Consider the following 21,960-nt stretch of genomic DNA (forward strand, 5'->3'; position numbering starts at 1 on the left):
CTAAGTGGATCCGGAACCCATCTCTACCTGTGAAGGTGGCATTTTTAAGGCAGCAGCTCTTGAATGGCAAGATACCAACGGAGGTTACTAGTGGAACTGCCTCCAAGGTGTGGGGTTACTTCTCCCGTTTGTTTGACGTTGTGCTTCTCCCCGGCCAAGAAGTTAGGAGCCGGATTGCTCTTTGGCATGGGTTGGCTAGCTGCCGCCTCCTCAGTGACTTTATCACAGGTCTGTTACCCGCTCTGATTATTTGGGAGCTCTGGAAAGAAAGAAACAATAGAAAACATGGGGAACCCAGACGGGCTGCTCTCACGATTATTGGACGCATTAAAAGCTGGGTGAGAGAGCTACCATTACCTACTAAGATTGAAATACGGGGGTCTACGAGGGACGGACTGATTCTGCAGTGTTTTGACCTTGTGGCGCCACCAGCCAAGGTCGTTCGCCCCGTCCCTGTTATTGGTGCCCCCCTTTCTCTACGGTCAAGCTTAATGTGGATGGGGTCTGAAGGGGCAACCCTGGAGATGGAGGGGGGGGGGCGGTGTTATTCGGGACACGGCTGGAGCGATCCTAGCAACGTTCTCACACTTTTACGGGAGATGCACCAACTCTATTGCTGAACTGAGAGCCTTAAGGGATGGTCTATGATTATGCCAAGAGCTGGGTTACAGAGACCTGATTGTAAATTCAGATTCGGCCACCACGGTTAGACAAGTAAACCTTAAGAGGTGTAGGCTGTGGCAAGGGTGGTACTTGTTTCATGAGATTCTAGAGCTTGTCGAAGAGACGAGGGCCTCTGTGGCTTTTGCCTTCCGGGAGAGCAACAGGGCTGCTGATTGTTTGGCCAAGTGGGCTTGTGACACTAGGTCTTCTATTAATTTTCAGCAGGGCAACATACCAGTGGAAGGGTTTCATTGTATTATTAGGGAGGATAGAGAGGGCCTGCCTATCCTTAGAGTATAGCCCCACTTTTGGCTTTGCTGTAAGGGCTGTCTGGTTCGGATTTTTTGGTTTTTATGAGCCTGTTGGCTTACTGGGCTGGGGTAAGGCGGAATGTCCCCCCCTGTATTCTTTTTTCTTTTCTGAATTAATAAAACTTTGGGGCTGGCCCGGGTCCCAGGGAAGTTCGGGTAAAAAAAAAAAAAAAAAAAAAAAAAAAAAAAGGTTGCCAAGCCCAAAATGATGCTTGGTACCTTGAAATATAGGAATGAAATTGTTTTTGTTTTCTGTGTTTTTCTTTATCTGTTGAAATAAAGTTTCTAGGCATTGAAATCATCGCACAAAATTACATCATAGCTTCCATGGCATTGACAATTATTTTAATTTATAACGGTAATATGCAAAAATAATAATAGCCATAACCAGCATACTACAGATATTTTCATTGTCCCTTCAGTAAATGTCAATATTCAAGTATTTAAATAAAAAATGTGCAACAAAGAGATAATGAGGTTATCTCACTCAAGGACAGTGTATTCCTCGGAACATCCAGCAGAGCGGTATTCAATGCCACTATATTCTTCATACCCATCCATTTCAACCCTGCTATGAAGCCATTGAGTTCCTACAAGAAGCAGCCAGTAAGCAAAAGTCAGTATCAAATATAATGACAACAAGATAGGGCCTTAACCTGGCCTACCCAATCTTCATTGGAGGGTAAGGGCAAAAGGTTTTATTCCATTAGGGCCTTTAGGCTAGGCAGATAGGGGAAGGGGAGGGCTTTATATTGTTTGGATAAACGGGGAGTGTAAGCATAAAACCATTCACCTGACCCCAGCCTACCCATTTGCAGGCCAACCACCAAATGGGATCCACTTATAAATCAGGTAGGAATTCACCAACCAACCATATCTTAGCACGTTGATCACAGGTTTTCTTTTCTTTTCCTTTTTTTGTGTGTGTGTGTGTGTTGGGGGGAGGGGGGAGGGATGAGGATTATAGGTTCAGTTAGGTTGAGCATCAGTAAAAGGCAACTGCTCAACTAAACTTGATGCATTTTCATTTGCCATGCCTAGCCATAACCAAGTAATTTATCTGGAACAAATCCACAATTTTGTTTAAAGAATGAAATATAACATAAAATTGTGAAATATATGTGATCAATATCAATAAGTAATACATTATGGATTTACAGAAATTCAGCAAACAATTGGATTAGTTATAGACAAATTCAACCTAAGAAGGCCAACTTCATGTTCTGAAGGCATACAGATAAGCAATTAGAAGAGCAAGAAAAGCAATCAGTTTACTACTCCCACATGAAGAGGAAAAGGAACTGTATAGTGCAATGATTTACCAGAAGGAAAATTCGTCATGGAGATCATTCTACCACCGATCCATGGAACCACTTTAAGAATCCAATCACCACCTTTCAGTTCGATAGGCATTCTTGAAAGGTCAATTCCCTTTTGTTCTGAAACCTCTTCTATACCTGGAATACACTTTGCACTTTCTGTATTGAACAAATTTTACAACTCAGGCAATGAGGTAACAGAATCCATCCGTATATAAACATACAGAACATACATTTTCATACTATATTATGAACTGCAAGCCTCACTAACCAATAGTGAATATAAAAAGGTCAAGAACCCAAGAATGCATAGAAAAAAATTTCTCCATGTTCTGAATTTTCTCAGCAAAACTAATATGAATTAAAATGAAAAACAACAATAATGATGTAAGTTTTCAGATTACAACTAGTTGTTCTCAGGAATGAAATTTATACACAGAAACCATCCACAACAATATATATATATTTTATTTTATTTTTTGAAACCCGAACATTACCTAGGACCTGGGCCGGCCCCTAGCATTTTATTAAACCCAGCAAAAGAATAGGAGCATACACAGGGAGGGGGGGGGGACATTCCACCTTACCCCAACCCAAGGAGCTGCCCACACAAGGCCTCTCAAACAGAAACCCTAACCCGAAGAGAAAGAGCAAAACAAGCCCTACTTCCTGAGAACCGGCAGACCCGCCTTGTACTCCCAAAGAATAACCTGAAGGCCACCAGGCAAGCCGCACTGCTGGAATGTGACAGAAGTCCCAGAGTTGCAGGCAAGGTTAGCTAACCAATCAGCCGCCCTGTTACTTTCATGAAAGGCAAAGGAGACACAAGCTCGGGTTGACGAGACCAAGGCCACAATCTCATGGAACCAGTACCAGCCTTTCCATAAGTTACAACTCTTTTGACTAACCATCCTGGCCGTGGATGCTGAATCCACGTTAACCACCAAGTCAAAGAACCCAAGCTCATGGCACAGAAACAACCCATCTCTCAAGGCTCGAAGCTCGGCAATCGAGTTGGTGCATGCCACATAGTAATTAGAGAACGCCGCCAGGACCAAACCATTCGGATCCCTTATGACCCCTCCATCTCCTCCAAAGCCCGGATTACCCCTACAAGCACCATCCACATTGAGTTTTACAGAGGCAAAAGGGGGGCACCAATAAACTGGCAAGGGGCGTTTCAGCTTGGGAGCCGTAGGCGTGAGGCCAAAACACTGCAAGATTAGGCCATCCCTCAAGGACCCTGACCGGCCAATTTTGGGGGGAAGCCAAATGTCTTTCATAGGCTTTAATGCTTTCAATAATTGAGCCAGAAGTGCGCCTACTTTCTCCATGCCTTCTATTATTTCTCCTTCCATAGCTCCTAAACCACCACGGACGGCAGTAGACCCGTGATGTAAGCACTAAGGTTACTACAGCTTGCCGAATTCTGCCACAAACCAATTCGGCTTCTAACATCTTGAGAGGGGAGAGAAGGGATGTTGAAGATATGCTTGAAATATCTCCACATCTTGGAAGCCGTACCCCCATGTAGCACACAATGGTCAGTCGTCTCGCTCCGTGGTCTCCCACAACAGTTACATTTTGAGGCCAGGGGTATGCCAACCGACATTAGCGCCTCATCCGTGGGGACCCTTCCATTGAGAAGCTTCTAAGAGAAGGCGGCAATTTTCACTGGAACAGCAAGATTCCACACCCACTTCGCATAAGGAACCACAGGCAAAACACTCCGTACCTCATTCCAAGCCAACTTGGTTGTGAAGCATCCATTACTCGAGGGAGACCATACTAGGACATCATCTCTATCAGAGAGAGCAAAGCCTCTAGTAGTAATGCTTGCCCTGATGACAGGGGAGTCAATGTGATCAATAATGTCCTGTTTCCAAATGTTGTCTGCCCCCAGGGCATCTCTCACACACAAATCCATGTCTACCAACAGGCCGTTGTCAACAAAGTCAATCAGAGGCCCAGCTCCCGTCCAGTTACCGAGCCAGAAAGAAACCTTGCCAGAGCCAAGCAGCCACCGCGCCCTATCCAACAGAAACCCCTTATAGGCCAACGCACTTCGCCAAGACTTTGAGCCTCCCCCTGCTATCCAGCTAGAGTAACATGAAGGTTCCTAAAGAACTTTGCTCTGAAGAACCCACTCCACAGTGAGTGATCGGCAAGCACCCTCCAAAGGCCCTTGAGCCTGAGCGCGATACCAACATCCTCCACTAGCCTGATCCCAAGCCCCCCTTCATCAAGTGGCCTACAGACCTTTCTCCAACACACCCAATGCCTGCGCTTTCCCCATTCCGAGCCTCCCCATAGAAAATCTGCAAACATGCCATATAACCTCCGAATAACTGCCTTAGGCGGGTCCAGTATAGCGAGAACATGGATGGCGATAGAAGAGAGGACATGTTTTAGGAGAGTAACACGTCCCCTGGAGGATAAGAGCCTCCCCATCCAACCTGCCACTCTGTTCCTTATCTTTTCAACCAGGTTGTCAAAGAGACAAATTTTGAGCCTTCCAGAGTAGAGAGGGGGCCCCAAGTAGGTGATTGGAAGTAACTTCCTAGAGTACCCAGTCACCGTCCCAATAATGTGGGCCCTAGCCATAGAAACCTTGTCACCCAAGATGAAACAGCTTTTCTGCCTGTTGACCAGCTGGCCCGAAAAACCTTCATATTTGCTAAGAAACCCCATGACTTGTTTGAGCGAGCTCTTCAGACCCTTGGTGAAAATTATGGTGTCATTAGCAAACAGGCAGTGTGAGATCCCAGGGCACCCTCTTGGGAGCCTGTAGTAAGACGCATGCCCCTCGTCAAATAAGTTTTTGATGCCCCTGCTCATCACCTCCTAAGCCACCTAGCACTATCGAAAACCAACAATTCTCCACGGTCTTTCTAATTATGGCGATCTAGGCCTCACTGAAGCCAAATCTGGAGAGAACGAGCCAAAGGAACTTCCATTCCAGACGGTCATAAGCCTTCGCCATATCAAGCTTGAGGATCACATTACCCCCTCGAGTCTTTCTGTTCAAGTCATGAGCCATCTCTTGGACAATGGAAATATTGTCATGGATACACCTGCCCTGCACAAAAGCACCCTGCTCCTCTGCCACTAAGGACGGGAGAAGCCCTACCAGCCTAGAAACAAAGATCTTGGCAATAATCTTATAAGAAAAATTACAAAGGCTAATGGGGCGAAGATCAACCATTACCTTGGGGTTGTCCTTCTTGGGAATAAGCACCAGATTGGCCGAGGTGAAGCTCCTAGGGAAAGTTCCACCCTTGAAAAAATCCACAATCGCCACCCAAACATTCTGGCAGACCACTTCCCAGCATGCCATGAAGAAATGCCCTGAGAAACCATCTGGGCCCGAGGCACTATCACTCGACAAGGAGAAAACAGCACCCTTTACCTCCTCCAGCGATGGAGGTAAAAGAACAGTAGCATTCTCCACCTCAGACACAGTCTTGGGGATTAGCGCCAATAATTCCTCATCAACTAAGTAGTCCTGGGCGGTAAAGATCCCGGAACCCCCTCAAGATCAGAAATCCACACACTATCCCCCCCTTTAATTTTATTCACACAGGCCTGCTCCTCCTGACATTGACCATGGAGTGAAAAAACTTCATGTTGCGATCCCCCTCCTTCAATCAGGTTACCCTAGACTTCTATTTCCAGAAGATTTCCTCCTGAAGTAACACCCCCTGTAAGGCATCCCTTGCTTCCCTAGCCTCAGCACTGGCATACAGATCAACAACTGCCTCTGCCCTGCAAACCGAGTTCTCCACGTCCCTAACCTTCTGTTGCGCATTGCTAAACACCTCCTTGTTCCACTTGCGGGGAGCACCGCGAAGCCCCTTTGAGTTTTAAGAACAATACAAAAAGGGGCGAGCCTACCGCCGGTTTCTCCCACTCACCTTTCACAAAGTCAAGGTAGTCCGGATGCAACAACCACATCTGCTGAAACTTAAAAGCTGAAAACACATGGTTGCTGGCAGCCGAGAAAGAGAACCAAATGGGAGCGTGATCAGAGCACGTCCAGTTAAGATGGGTGACCTCACAACTTGGAAAAGCCCCAATCCATTCAGTATTTACAAAGAACCGGTCCAGCCTGGCCAAAACCCTTCCTGCACCTGCCTAGTTATTCGACCAAGTGAAGACATTGCCTGCATAGCCTGCATCGATAAGACCAGAGCTGCTCACAAACCTCCTAAACTCCTCCAGAGATGTCGAACAAGTAGGCCTGCCTCCTGCTTTCTCGAAGGTGGACACAACAGCGTTAACATCCCCTCCCACAGACGCCACGGGAAGGAATTAGACCTGGAAATAAGTTTAAGCCTCTCCCACAACTCCCTCCGCTCCATCACCGTGCATAGCCCATGGACAAAGGTTATAACAAAAGATACTACACTGGCATCCACGCATTCTAGTGTAACAAACTGGGGGTACTCCTCCACTACACGAACTTGTACCGAAGCCTTCCAAAAAACCCAAATTCTTTCCGACGTGTGCATCGACTCCAGACTAATCTGACGCATTACCAGTCGTGCCTTTGAGACATGTGCTTTAGGTTCCGCAATGGCAACAATATCAACCCTATGTAGACTTAGTAAAGTTTTCAGCTGCCTAGAAGTAGGCTTACTCCCTACGCCCCGAGCATTCCAAAATAGGCAACTCATTTGGAACCCTGTAGAGTGGAATCAAACAATCTCATTGATCTCGTAACACGCCGGAGAGGGGTCTCTTTGGATGGCGCCCCAGCTTGAACTTCTTAATCTTTCTCTTGTACACTTGGGTAGCACTGAGGCACACAGCCTGAGGGGGCAGCCGTCTCCCAGTGCGAGCACCTGTTGCCACCGACCCCACATTTTCCTCACCAGCCTTGTCAAAGGACCTGCGAATCCGTCCTGCGATAGATGCATGAAATAGCCTAAGGCTCTCCATCACGGCCTCTCGGCTTAGCGCAGCAGGGGCAGCCTGGCTTGACACATGGTCGTCGTCCTTCGCCCTCATGGGCCCCTCTTTGTCTTAAAAAAAAGGCAACAAAGTGTCACCCAAAGACTGCGAATAGTTATTCTCCGCAGCCAAGCCAGGGACGCTCGTAGCGCCATCTTCCTCGCTCGATTCTGCGGCCATATTACCCTGCGCCACCAATGCCAGGCCCCTGCCATCAACGACCCCTCCTCCGCCGTAGGAATACACTCCAACCCCATTGAAAGAATTTCACCCTCCTCCAACGGCTGAAGGGTTTTCTCAACATCAGGCTCTTCAAGCGAACCAGCCACCTCGGTTCAAGCATCGATCTCCCAACGGCCAGGAGCAACCAGAGCACCACCGCCTTCAACGTCGCAAGGACCCTGCTCAGTCACTTGTACATTGCGGGGGCCCAAAGCTTGCTGCGCTACAGTCCTCCATCGACCCACCCTTCTCACCAACCTCCATTGAAGAACAGGAAGTCTCTGCCTAGGTGCACTGCCTTCTCCCCTTGGACCCCCATTGGAGGGCTTCTCTCCCCCAGGGATGAAAACTCCCTCACTGTTTCTGGCTCCAGCCTTGACACCCACCTCTGTAACAACGGCGTTACCCTTCGCAGCATTGCCGCGGGATGCCGGAAGCACCTCGACACCTTTCTCCTATTTTATTTTTCTATAAGCCTCCACCGAATGGCCTACCTTTGAGCAAGACACACAATAGGTGGGGGGGTCTGTCGTAGACAACCTTCTGATGAAACCCCTGAGAGCCACAGCCAATCCAAACTTTAGATGCAAGCGCAGATCGCAGATCGACCTCAACGCAGAACCTAGCCTCAACAGTGCGTGTACAATTGGCCGTCGTGCCATCGACTTTCAAGAATCTTCCTATCGTCCCAGCGATAGACACCAGGAAGTTTCCTTGGTAGAAATTGATTGGCAGCCCAGGGAAGGAGACCCAGACCGGAGCGAAGGGGGATTCCCACCCTGAAACAAACTCAGAGGTCCACTTCATAAACTGCAGGAGGTAGCCCTGGACGTGTGAGCCTATGCTTTCAACTAGACCTTCACATAGTCTGCCGGAGCCGAGAAGCGCAGGAGGACATGTCGTGGGTCCAGGGAGGAGACGACCACATCCCCCTGCAGAAATAGGACCTTCTGTAAGTACTCCTTGATCACAAACAATGACGGCCTACCGTGGCTGCATTTAGCAATCAATGCCACCGAGAAAGCCTTCTGCGACAACGTTACCTCTTCTTTGGAGAAGAAAACAGCCAGAGCTCCAAAAAGCGTTGACGGCTTCTTCACTTCGATCACGACAGAGGGGGTAGCCAGGGACCTGGGCACCGCAGCAGCAAAGGACGACGATAGGGCCCCACCAGTGACAACCCTTGGAAGGGGGTCAGGGGGCGCTCCTCCTGAGGAGGAGGAGAAGCCATGACCTAAAACCGACGTGAAAGAAAGGACTTACCCCAAAGTTGGGATAAGGCTGAGTTTGCTGTGTATATATATATATATATATATAGGGAAGCAGTTTTCTGTACGGGAATGTGGCCTACGCCAGCCTCCTATGTGTATCTCTCTCCTCCTTAACAAGGGCGAGGTATCTTTTCGAGATGGGGAGGAGAGAGATGCTCGTGGAGTGTTGGCGTAGGATGGAGAGAGAGAGAGAGAGAGAGAGAGAGGTGAATTTAATATTAAAACAAAAGAGATGTGGCACAAAAGTAAATGGCTATGAAAGGTTACAGAAAAGGAAGAAAAACATAAGTAACCATTCTAACTCTAATAGTCCATCCATTTAAGCATTGAAGAGATTTTTTTTTTGGGTGGGAGGGGCGAGGGAAGAAGGAGAATGAGATTGAAAAGGATCTTTTAAGAGAATGCAACAACTATGAACTATAATATGCTAAAATGGTACCAGTTACAAGCATAGTACTAAATCTTGCGAAATCTTGATTGAGATTTCAAAAATTTTGAAGAACTCGACCAAGGCGAAACAAAACAGGACTTCGAATAAAAAAAAGTCAAAATCTCGATCGAGATTTCGACCATATCGCGATATCTTGAGATAAAGGCTAAATCTCGTGAGATATTGAGATTCTTCTCAAGCGCTTACATAAAAGACAAAACTATGAATTTCGTGAGACTACAAAGCTCTTCATTTTGTGGTTTTGCTCATTTCTTCTTCATTCTTTCACTTCTCATTTGAAATTTGACCGAGACTACCAGCTCTTCATTTTGTGGTTTTGCTCATTTCTTCTTCATTCTTTCACTTCTCATTTGAAATTTCGACCGAGACTACACAAGCTCTTCATTTTGTGGTTTTTGCTCATTTCTTCTTCATTCTTTCACTTCTCATTTGAATCTTCGCCGCATCTATGCCGGAACCACTTGGAGAACACAAGATTCAAACTTCTTAGTACATCTTTGAAGCCTTTCCACTATTCCAGGTAAAACCATGTTCTCAAAATTTGTTTTTTTTTGGAAAATGCATGATCAATACATGTTTGTTTGTGATGAAATTAATATATGTTAGACACCGGAGGCCAATCTACAACTTCACAGTGTTGAAATTTTTTTTTGGTATATATATTATTTTTTTATTTTTTTGCTTCAAAATTTTGATTTTCTTACAACAAAAATCTAAAAGTAATAGGGGTTCTGTACATTGTATGGTGATCAATTAAATATATGTTAGACACCATTGGCCGATCGGCCTCACGGTGTCGAAAATATTTTTCTGCCAATAATTAATTATTTTAATTTTTGAAAATTATAAAAAATATTTAAAAAATTCAAGAAAAAAGAAAAAATAGGACAAAATATGAGGTTTTTGTTTTAAAATTAATGAAAAACATAAAAGTAAATTGTTCATATTTTTTAATTGCTGCCCATTTGTATATCATTTCGTTTTTGTTGTGCTAGGCCAATAATTATTTGAAAAATATTTTAAAAAATTATTTTTAAATGTGAGAAAAATATGAGGGTTAGGGGAAAAACACTAAATAGCTATAAGTAAATTCTACCTGTTTTTTTATTGCTGCCCATTTGCATATAATTTCAGTTTTGTTGTGCTAGGCCAATATTTATTTGAAAAATATTTTAAAAAATTATTTTTAAATATGAGAAAAATATGAGGGTTAGGGGAAAAATACTAAATAGTTATATACTTGTGTTAGTGCCCTTAAACTAAAAGAATTGACGTGCTTCAGTGATTAATGAATCGTCTTTTATTCATGCAACAGTAAACTAGTCCGATTATGGCGGACCGTGGTAAACGACAGAGCCAGAGGCAGGAGGGGTAGAGGCAGCCGGCCCGGGCCCAAGGGGAGGAGAGAACACCCAGGCGTACTAGGGATAACATTGCATGGTTGCACGGCACTCCAATTGATGGGGATAAAAGAAAAACACAATGCAATTATTGTCATTAGAAGTTTTTGGGAGGTGGTGCCACTAGACTCAAACAACATCTAGCTGGGAATTCTCCTGAAGTGGTCTCATGTCATATGGTCCCTATTGAGGTATCTAGAGCTGTCATTGAGTACATGAAGGGAGGGAGTAAGAGGAAGGCTCAGAGGGAGAAGGCAAGGATAGAACTTGAGGATGCAGTGCGATGTACAGCGGGAGGCTATGATGATAATGTTGATCATGGTGATGATGATGATGACAGTGATGATCATGTCTATGTTCCTGATGATATAGAGACTGAGCGAGAGGCTAGGGATTGGAGATGAGCACAGATGATGAGCAGAGCCACTTATCATTAGGATCAGGAGAGACAGAGAGTAGGTGGTAGTAGAGGAGCTGGTACCTCTAGAGCTGGTGCTAGTGGTAGTGGAGGAGCAGGTGGTAGGCAGCCTGGGTTCCCTAATCCCTTTAGGAGATCACAGAGTACGAGGGTAGCTCCGCCTCCACCACCTCCAGTAGTACCACCACGAGATGACCCAACACTTCACCAAGTACCTGGTGTTTTTAGAAAGAAACGTAACAAGCAACCAAAAATCAAGGGAGCATGGAAAAATCTGAAGGGGATGGTAAAGTAATCTATAGCTAAGTGGATGTTATACAATACCATCCCAGCAAACACAGCACAAAGCCCCTTTTATCATGATAGATTCCATTGCTGAGGCTGGCCCAGGGTATAAGGAACCCACCCCACATGAGATCATGAATGTGTATTTGCCCCAACAGAAGAGAGAGCTTCAAGACTATATCAATGAAATGAGGGGGATGTGGGAGAGCTATGGGGTGACCATAATGTGTGATGGTTGGACTGGTCCTACAAGAAAGTCCATCATCAACTTTATGGTGTATTGTGATGGGAGGACAGTCTTTCTGAAGTCTGTTGATGCATCCAAGGCGAAAAAGGATGCAAAGTATATCTACAAACTGTTGAAGGAAGTGGTAGATGATGTAGGAGTGGGGAACGCTGTCCAAATTGTAACGGACAACGGAAGCAACTACAAGAGTGCCGGTGAGAAGTTAATGCAACATAGTAAGTACCGGTTATTTTGGACTCCATGTGCGGCCCATTGTATAGATCTCACGTTGAAGGATATGGGAAAGATCAAATTGGTACAACATGTTATGGAAATAGCAAGGCAAATGACCAACTTTGCCTACAACCATGGGTTTGCATTAATCCTCTTGAGGGAGAAATGTTGGGGTAACTTAGTGAGGCCGGGCATAACTAGATTCGCCACCAACTACATTGCACTCAAGAGTATAGAGACCAAGAAGTCCAGACTTTGATCTATGTTTGCTTCTGAAGACTGGTTCAACTGGAATGGGTCCAATACCCATGGAGGTAGGGAAGCACAAGCTACCATTTCATCAGATGACTTTTGGTCAAAGTTGCATAAGATGGTACAACTTTTGGACCCAGTGGTCAAGGTTTTGCATATAGTTGATTTTGCTCTCAAGGGACAAACCATGCCACATCTATATGCTGCCATAGGCTTGATGAATGAAGGTGTTTACAGTGCGAATCCATGAGGTAACAAACACTTTCTCAAAATTATCAAGGAGCGTTGGGAAAATCAACTTATGCATCTACTGCATAAGGCTGGTGAGTGTAGTTTGTTTTTTATGCAATTACATCTTTTAAAGTTAATTTGAAAGATATATTACTAACTATTAAGGCATTGACACATATTACTTGAACCCCAAGTACTAATACAATCATAGGCTTGGGTTGAATAGTAGTCTTATTGAAACAGTAAAACAAGTAGTTGCCAAGTTGGAGCTGAATAGTATATTACAAGCTATATGCAACAATGAGGTGAGTCTTATAAGTTCTAATTCATTTGGAATTACTCAAATTCAATACGAAATAGTAATGAGGCATTACTAATTTTAAATATTTTCCAAATGATTATAGTAGAAGACTTTTAGGGATGCATTGGAAAGTTTTGGAACCGATGCTGCAGAGCAAGGCCGGACACACGGTGATGGCGGTACTCATTGGCCATTACTTAATTCAATATCTTATTCTTTAAATTATGTATGCATTGAAACTTTTGAAATGAACATAACATGTCTCTTTTGTTGTAATGCAGCTGAATGGTGGGTGTTGTATGGGGGTTCGACAGAGAATTTAAGAAAAATAACAATCAAGGTTCTCTTCCAGACATGTTCCGCATCTGGCTGTGAACGGAATTGGAGAATATTTTCTCTCATCCACTCCAAGAGGAGAAATAGATTGGGTTCCGAACGTCAATCTGACTTGGTGTATGTGCATTACAATTTTGAGGTTGAAGATGCAACACAGACGCATGGGACAAGAGGGTATCAGGGAAAATATCGATCTCGCCAACATTTTCCGGGTGGAGTCAGATGATGAAGATCCTATTGTGGATTGGGTGAGGGAAAAATGAGCCAGTGTTAGATCGGCCTGGAGGTAGGCCTGACCCCATGATAGCCGAACATTTAGAAGCTGATGTGGATGAGTTCATGGTTGCAGAGAGTGAGGTACATGCACGGGACGCGTCACCCATACCGTTCCAGCCTACTGGAAGGAATGTTGATGAGGAGGAAGAAGATTGGTCCGTGTCCTTCGGTGGCGGTGGTGGGAATCAGACTTAGACTCGTAGAGATGATGATGGTGGTCAAGCATATGAGGGAACTCGAGTCCCATATGAGGTAGAAGAACAGCAAGAGGCACTCCGATTCACTGAAGAAACACAGTTTGATCATGCCACACAAGATACAGACCACGGTGCACGTGCCCCCAAACCGGCCACCTCGACCTACTCGAGATAGCGTTGTGGCCAGTCCCGTCCTCGTGGTACTAGTAGGCAGGCTGATCTTATGGACATTGATACCTTATCTGGCTCTGTTGGTGGATTGAGTATTGGCGATAGGGACAGCAGATCGAGTGGGCATTTCCGTGCCCCATCTTTACATATTGAGAGCAGTCCATCTTCAGCACAATTAGAGTATAGTCCATCTCATTCACATCCATATGGCGAAGGGCAGTTGACTTGGGGGCGGGAGTATATATCTTCTCCATCCATTCCCAGTTTTGAGTATGACTCCCACTCACAGGGACGTAGTGGTCATCTATTGTGGATGACATCTTTTCCTACCCAACCCACCAGCCGTACAGCCCGTACCCGTACATGCCCCCAGAGGCGTCATATCATAGTGGATCAGTGGGTAGTACCTCTTCACAGTTTGGTGACCCATATCCTAGGATAGGTTACCTTTAGCATGTTGATGAAGTTTACATGGCCACTATGGATGACTACACTCGTTTCTTCTCCCAGACTATGAAGTGGTAATCATTTGTCCTACAGTTGGAGAACAATACACGTCGGCTCCATCGGACTATGAGTGGGGTTGATCCTGGATGGCGGAGTAGTTATTATTAGAAAATTTGTAAACATTTGAGTCACTTGATGACTACTTGACTTCTTTGGGACTATTGGGGATAGTGTCATTTTGATATCATCTTCTGAAGTTGTTAACTTGTTACTGACTTAATGTACTTAATATTATGACTTAAGTTATGACTTATGAGTCATTCACTTTATGTTTCCAACTTCCAGGTCAATTTACTTGTTTAAATTGTTTATTAATAATTAATTTATTATGTCCTGTAGTACTTAATGTCTTAAACAATGTTTGTGTCATTAACTAAGTTATACATTAGGGTTCGACCGTACATTGCCAATCAATGGTACAAATCCAAAACACCACTTTGGGTGACTATTTTTGAAATTTGAACATTTAAATATGTTTATATAGCCTAAAATAGGGTTTCCATGAAGTTTAAGGCCTTAACTTGGCCTAAAACCTACCGAAATGACCTACCGAAACATACCAGAAAAAATGCAAAATTTCGACCTAAATATCCGAAATTTTGGATATTTCAGTCAGTCCAAAACACCGAAACGAAACGAGTTTTCGAACTATGGTTACAAGTCAAATCTTGTAAACTTGAAACAAATATTCAACAAAACTAATTACACTCAAGTTTGAGAAACAAATAGCAAACTTCAAACTTGGGAATGTTGTGGATGTGAACAGCATACCCATATGAGCCCGGTATAGTTCCTCATTTGAGGATATTAGGTGAGACACCTCAGATTCTGAAGGAATTATAATTTGCACTACCTCTCCATCGATGCCCCATACATCAAGCTGCCAAATAGAAAGCATGATTTTGGATGAAGGTACTAACTTAAGAGAGACTCTAAGTCCAGTTAGAAAAGTTCATTCCTAAATTTTCTGTATCAGTATTAGCTGACCTTAACAGAAAGAAGATATACCTTTGCACCTCCACCTAACAATAATTGTACATGCAGACGACGTTTTGGCCTCTTCCATAATCCTTCAGTTCTAGAAACTTTAACAGTAACAACTGAAGATTGAAGTTCAGCAACATAATATGTTAATAGGTATCCCCCTCTGCTGAATTCATATCCATCACCATCATCCTCAAAGAGAACACCTTCAGCTTTGCCTGCAGAAGCAATGAGTTTTGCTGATGCTAGAAATTGCAGATGCATGTGCTACCAAAAGTCTAATACCTATTCATGCTACTGTCCAACCACATATTCCATGGCTAGCAAGACATAAATAAATAAATAAATAAACAAAATAAAAAGGGGCATAATCTACCAAAGACGGGTACTAAAACAAAATGTGGCAGTTCAACGTGTACTCAGATATAATTGGATTCTATTAGATAAACTACATAAGCAAATCTGCTATATACTTTAGATTCTCATTGTATTCAAGAGTATGAATCAATCAATAAGAAATGTTGTGATTTACAATTTGATTTGAAAAAAAAAGTATGATCACATACAATGTAACTTTTTTGTAGAGATAATAGAGGCCACATAGGCTTCTGGGTTTGATGTAGACAAACATAGGGGCTGTATTACAGACGCTAGAATAAGGGAAGCATGACGACAGCAGCTTGGACTGATCACCTTGATCTGAGGTCCAGTTTGGGGCCTAATAAGGCCTAATAACTCCAGCCGGCTGTGCTGGGTTACTGAGCGAGCTCGCATGAGTTTGCATGAGTTTTACTTAGTAATTTATTAGTTATTTTCATTCCTAGTTTAGTTAGGAATACTGTTTAGCAGTTGCTTTTAATTTCAGCAAGGTTGTAATAACTCCTATTCATAATTGGAGTTGATTTTTCAGATTCCTAGTTGCAGTAGGACTTTTATTTTCAGTTTATAAATACATTGTAAAGCTATTCAGCTAGAGAAGATTGATCAATTGAAGATTTTGAGTGCTGTTTAGCTGAAAATTACTGTGTGAGACACTGGATGAGAGGCCCGACCTGAGATAGGTGTAGTTTTCTGAGTTTTCTGTTCCCTTTGCCCTGTTCTGCCACCAACCCTGGTTTGTGATTGACTTCTGCTTGATAACCTCAATTTCTACTGCTGTTTAACTTCTGAACAAGAGAGTATATTGTCCTTCACTCAATGTTTAATCCCCAAGCTACAGGTAAGAGTTAATCTGAGCTTAATTTCAATCTAAAGCAGCATGCGGTATACTCTATTTTGTGTTTAGTTTCAGTGTATAATGATCTGACCATTAAACCCAAACCCTTGTTCTGATTTTCCTGAAAATTTGGGAGATCAAAGAGCACTCCTAGAGTGCAACTTGATCAGCTTTTGGAGCCTATCGGATCTGACACTAGGCTGCTACTTCATTATCACTCTGACTCAGTGAGTCAAGTCTCAGATTCCGAGTTAACCTGATTACTTCCCATCCAGCCATCTAATTGCTCAGTAATTCAGGGGTTTGCTGAGTCCAACCTAGGGTAGAACTTGACTCTAATTTATGAAGAATCCATTGGTTCGATTTGGTTTAATTTGGTTTTGATTAAAATCTGAGTTTTCTCTCTCGAATCAGTATTCTTTAATTACTCCTAGTCCTAGACTACCTATCCAATCTTTGTCATCTTTGGAAGGGTGTTAATATGCATCATGGGGAATTTAATCCTTGAGTTTGCCCTTCATCTGAGAAGGTTGACTTTTCTGCTGATTTTGGATTGACCTAGGATTTGAGTGTGTTATTGACATCCTGCTTTTGAGATTAGATTTGGAATACTATTACTGGGTCTGGGCTTGTACTAGGGTCAAATGGAGAAAAGGCATTAATGAGTACATGTTTAAAAGTTCAGTGTCAATTACTATAAATTGGTTGCCTGACAAGTCATGTAAAGGATGAGAGAAACAGACTGCAACCTCCTCTCCCCTTTTTTATTTTTTCTTTGTTGGTGATTTGTAAAATGATCTTACTTAGAGATGGATGAGAATTATAGTGGAGGTGAGGGTATACCCTCTTTTGTTTTTTTTGCTGGTGAAGGGATCTGTAATATCTTAGTCAGAGACTGTTGGAATATGTAATCAAGAATACCGTGGGGGTATTCTGGTCCTTTTGGGGTAGATTTATTCTTATGATATTAGGATTAAGTAGCTGCTCTTATAGAGTCAGCTAGTTAGGGGTAATTATATCTATTTCAGTCCCTTTATAAATTTTCCCACTATTTGGCTCACCTATCAATGAATCTAACACATTCTATTCTCTAATTCTCTTTCTAACCCACAGTTTGCTAACATGGTATCAAAGTAGGTCTGTTCTAGGTTAGAAAGAAAAAAAAAACCCTTTTTTTCTTCAATCAACTTCTCCCCCCTTTCTCTCTTTCTCGGTTTCACCTTCTGCTGTTTTTCTTCTTCTCATCCTTGAAAGGGGGCAGCACTAATGAGGTAAAAACCTAAACTAATGATTTAGTTGCTGTTCTCCTCCATCATATCTATTTTTTTTCCATTGAAATTCTGCTGGAAGCATACCTGTGATTTGGAGTTTTTTCCAGAATTCCTTGAAGATTAGATTTTTCCACTCATGAAGGCTGATCCTCCATTGTTGGAGACTCCTATGCAACCTTTTCCAGCACCTTTCTACCCTCTTTCATCTACTCTCCATTCTTTTCTTTCCCAACCTTGATTTACCCCAATCGATCTCCTTACTCAATCGATTTTTTGGGTTCCTCCTTTCAGATGCAACTGATTTTTGGGGGGTGATTCTCTACTACTATAAGCCTCACTTGACCTAAGTTTGGACCCTTTCTAATGGCTGGATTAGTTTTTACAGCAAAGCTTCCTTAACCTTCTAATTTGGTTACCTGCTAAAAACCCTGACAAAACCCTGACTCCAATCGAATTTACGGTTACAGGTTTTAGATTTTGCTGATTTTTGGAGGGCTGGTTACTTCCGTTACTAGGACCACTCAACCTCAATCTTGTACCTATCCAAGTTTTCTAGAAGACCCCTACCCCAATTGATCTCTACTTTCAGGGTTTTACAAAACCCTGACACATCGATTTTTGGGTTAGGGTTGTTTGCTGCTACTGTAATTTTTTGGAGGTGTTTCTACCATCAAGAGAGGCAATCTACTTCAATTATTCATGGGTTGAAGAAGTATTTTACCTAAGATAGCTGCTATCCTATTTTTTCTGCACTTTTGGGTGTTTCTCCCTCTTGAAGATCAAGCCTCAAACACTACAAGAGATTGGTTGTTCGCATTGGAGATCCATTCAAGCAGCTGAGAACAGCATCTATAACTTGAAATCATCACAATTTGACAAGTCATCATCAGTTTTTTGAAGCCCCCTACCCTCCAATCGATCTCAAGTTTTAGGGTTTTTACAAAACCTTGACTATAATCGATTTAAGGGTTAGGGCAGTCTACTTCTGCTGATTTTTTGAGGAGTGTTTTATCACCATCAGAGGAGTACTCGACCCAAGTTTCAGCATCATTCGTGGAGTTTTTTTAATAAAATACAGGTTTCTTCCTTATGGTCATCTTCTACATCAATCAACCTACTTTTTTTTCTAGTTCCTATGTGGCTGACTGCATCACTTACTATTGGATTTGCTGAGTTATTATCTTATACTTGCTGTTCTATTGAGTTTTACTACATACCTTGCTGGTTCTATTGATTGGCTTCTGTAAACATGACTGGTTGACATGTTACTACTGCGTCTATGAGGACTATTGCTACCCTGTTCTTGAGACTAAGTATCCTACTATTGGAGATCGAATTTCTTTCATTGTTGAAGACTCGAATCTACTACCCTGGAGATCAGTTTATTTGGGATTACAACAGTGTGTTCCATAGTTATTGGTTGCAACTACGAAACTATTCAGTTGTGTGAAGTTTTCTCTATTGATTCAAATCCAGCTTACTTTGAGAGCTTGATACTAACATTGTTCACTAATTCAGATCTGATCCAAGTTTTTTTGAAGTTTATTACATCAATTCTGCTAGATATCTTCGTCAGTTCTATTTAGCATGTGAGAGTTTACAAATTGGAGTTTTGCACACTGGTTCTTTAGTGTTTGAAGATTGATCAAGCCTTGAAGATTGGAGTCTTTCCTTACCTCAAATCAGATCTGTTTACTTATCAGATTTGAATATTGGAGTTTGGTGTCTCTCCCCTGCAAGAGTTTCCATCTAAGGAGTTTATTAATCGTTTGAAGACGATTGACAATTTATACGCTGCATTGTTTTTCTCCGTGATTCATTATCTCACTGTTTTTTTTTCACTTCACTACCTCCCATACCATACCTTTGGCATATACCCATAACCACTTTGGAAGTATATGGTATTCTCTAAATTGCCATTTCTTCCTTTTCCATTACCCTTAGCACCTTTTGGAAAATTCTGGAATATTATACTTTTGCACTATTTCTTACATCATCTACGCTATCTGTCCACGTGTACTACTACACGTGAGGCGGGGGATTATGCACAATACACCTGCAGCCATTGCAGAAAGCACAACTTGCAGGAACATTGGTGCAAAATATAGAAGATCAGTCTTCTCCATCATTGCTATTGGGTATCCTTCATTATTGGGTTGGGTTTGCCATAAGGGGGAGATGAAGAGTACTGAAGATGGCTGGTTATTGCCTGCCTATTTGAGGATTTACAGTGCCTTTATAGTGCCTATATGAGGATCTACAGTTGGGTTGATCATTTCCGCTGCCTGATTCATTTGTTTTCGCGGCTTGCTGCCCTAGTTGCTTACCTTCAAGATTATCAGTCAGAGATTCATCACTGGACAGCTATAGAAGATTGGTCAAAGCTGCCTTTTTTGGAAGACATTCCAGTCCCGGTTTGCTGATCAAGTCTGCCCAGGTTTTGAAGATCTATTTTTCAAGTTCTTGAAGGTTTATTTGGGAGCTGCATTCATCTATCAAGCCGGACTCTATTGCAACTTTATTTCTTCCAGTTTTGTTCAAGTTGGGCATTAGTGCCTTGTATGTGCCAACTTGGGGGGGAGTGTTAGCATTATTATGGAGTTTTTTTTCTTCTTATTAGTTCAAGCTAGATCCTCCTTCTTTACTTATATGTATAATCCAGCTCGAGGGGGAGTGTTGGAATATGTAATCCAGAATACTGTGGGCATATTCTGGTCCTTTTGGGGTAGATTTATTCTTATGGTAATAGGATTAAGTTACTGCTCTTATAGAGTCAGCTAGTTAGGGGTAATTATGTCTATTTCAGTCCCTTTGTAACTTTCCCCTCTATTATAAATAGAGGGGCTTACCTATCAATCAATCTAACACATTCTATTCTCTTTCTAACCCACAGTTTGCTAACAGAGACAGATAAGAATGATTGAGGATGTAAGGATGTCCCATGAGGCTCCATGAATCGCACACTAATTGCAATATCCTAGACTCCCCGAATCTTGTAAAATCGGGCAGCTCAAGGAACATATCCATGGTTTAAAGTATCCTACCGTAGCTGTCGGTACGAATTGATACATACCGTATATTTAGGTACCGCTACATAAGGTATTCTAATACGATACCTAAAAAAAATGTATCAACTGTATTGGGTCGATACATAACCCGATATGTCGTTACATGGTCGATAACTATCGATATGCTCGATACATCTCTGATAAACTACCAAGCACGATGATACTGCAAAGCACTTACTGAGAGCTACTATAAGTGTTACAATCGTGTCCAAACCTGTACTAATTTGAACATGTGTGTAGGTGCGGCAATTGTATGACATCGGTGACAACGTACTAGTAATGGTGAATTCGAGTCCACCGGAGAATCGCCAATTAGAAGTGGCGTGAGCAACCATGGTGCGGATCATCATGGGTAACTGATCGGGGACCTGTGTACAGTCGCTCCTCCTTTCGGATGTTAGGTACGTGCCCCAAACCATAATGCATTTACCATACATGGCATGTAGACATAGTGCCATTGAATTGTAATTCTAATTGGGATTCCTAGTGCAAGTTTGAATCCTAGTTAGAAGCATAGTAAAAAACTCATTATATCTCGGTTGAGATCCCGAGAATTTCAAGTATCTTGACATGGTCGAAACAAAATGCATGCTTGAATTGAAAAAATGCAAAATTTCGATCGATTCATAAGATTTGGTCTTTTTATAAGGGGGCTTTGTAACATCTTGCCAATATTTTGGCGAGATGTTACAAAGTCTCTAAATCTCACGAAATGACCGAAATATGGGTCGAACTTTCGACTGAGAGCTCACAAGGGACTTGTATTTCGTATTTTTGGTCCTGTTTCTTATCCTTCACTCATTTTCAGTGATTTTTGTTTTGTTATTCGAATCTTTACCACATCTATGCCGGAAGCACTTGGGGGAGTCAGTATTGGACCTTCTTCATATCAATAAAGCCTTTCCACTATTTCAAGTAAAACCATTTTCTCCAAAAATATTTTTTTTTGAAAAAAACATGATCAATATATGTTTGTTTGTGATGAAATTAATATATGTCAGACACCGGAGGCCAATCTACAACCTCACGATGTTGAAATTTTTTTTTTGTATATATATTAATATTTTATTTTTCTGCTTCAAAATTTTGATTTTCCTACAACAAAAACCTAAAAAAAAATAAGGGTTATGTACATTGTATGGTGATCAATACATTAGGATTCGACCGTATATTACCAATCAATGGTGTAAATTCAAAACACCACTTTGGGTGATTATTTTTACAATTTGAACATTTACATGTGTTTATATAGCCTAAAATAGGGTTTCCATGAAGTTTTAGACCTTAACTTGGCCTAAAACCCACGGAAATGACCTACCGAAACCTTGCAGAAAATTACAATATTTCAACCGAAATACTGAAACGAAACTAGATTTTAAACATTGGTTAGAAGTCCT

General features: G+C 42.4%; 1 protein-coding gene across 1 annotated transcript in view; it reads right to left on the reverse strand.

Annotated features, from left to right (window-relative positions):
* The window catches only part of LOC122644863, a 34,008-nt gene that overhangs the window by 7,412 nt on the left and 4,636 nt on the right, over positions 1-21,960 (reverse strand). The window contains exons 4-7 of the mRNA XM_043838238.1: positions 15,033-15,226; positions 14,796-14,904; positions 2,297-2,452; positions 1,462-1,564 (exon numbers count right to left, since the gene is read on the reverse strand). Of these exons, the coding sequence (XP_043694173.1) occupies positions 1,462-1,564; positions 2,297-2,452; positions 14,796-14,904; positions 15,033-15,226 (562 nt within the window). The remainder of the gene's footprint in view (positions 1-1,461; positions 1,565-2,296; positions 2,453-14,795; positions 14,905-15,032; positions 15,227-21,960) is intronic.

The sequence above is a fragment of the Telopea speciosissima genome, chromosome 11 (genome assembly GCF_018873765.1).
Source record: "Telopea speciosissima isolate NSW1024214 ecotype Mountain lineage chromosome 11, Tspe_v1, whole genome shotgun sequence".
Lineage (NCBI taxonomy): Eukaryota > Viridiplantae > Streptophyta > Magnoliopsida > Proteales > Proteaceae > Telopea > Telopea speciosissima.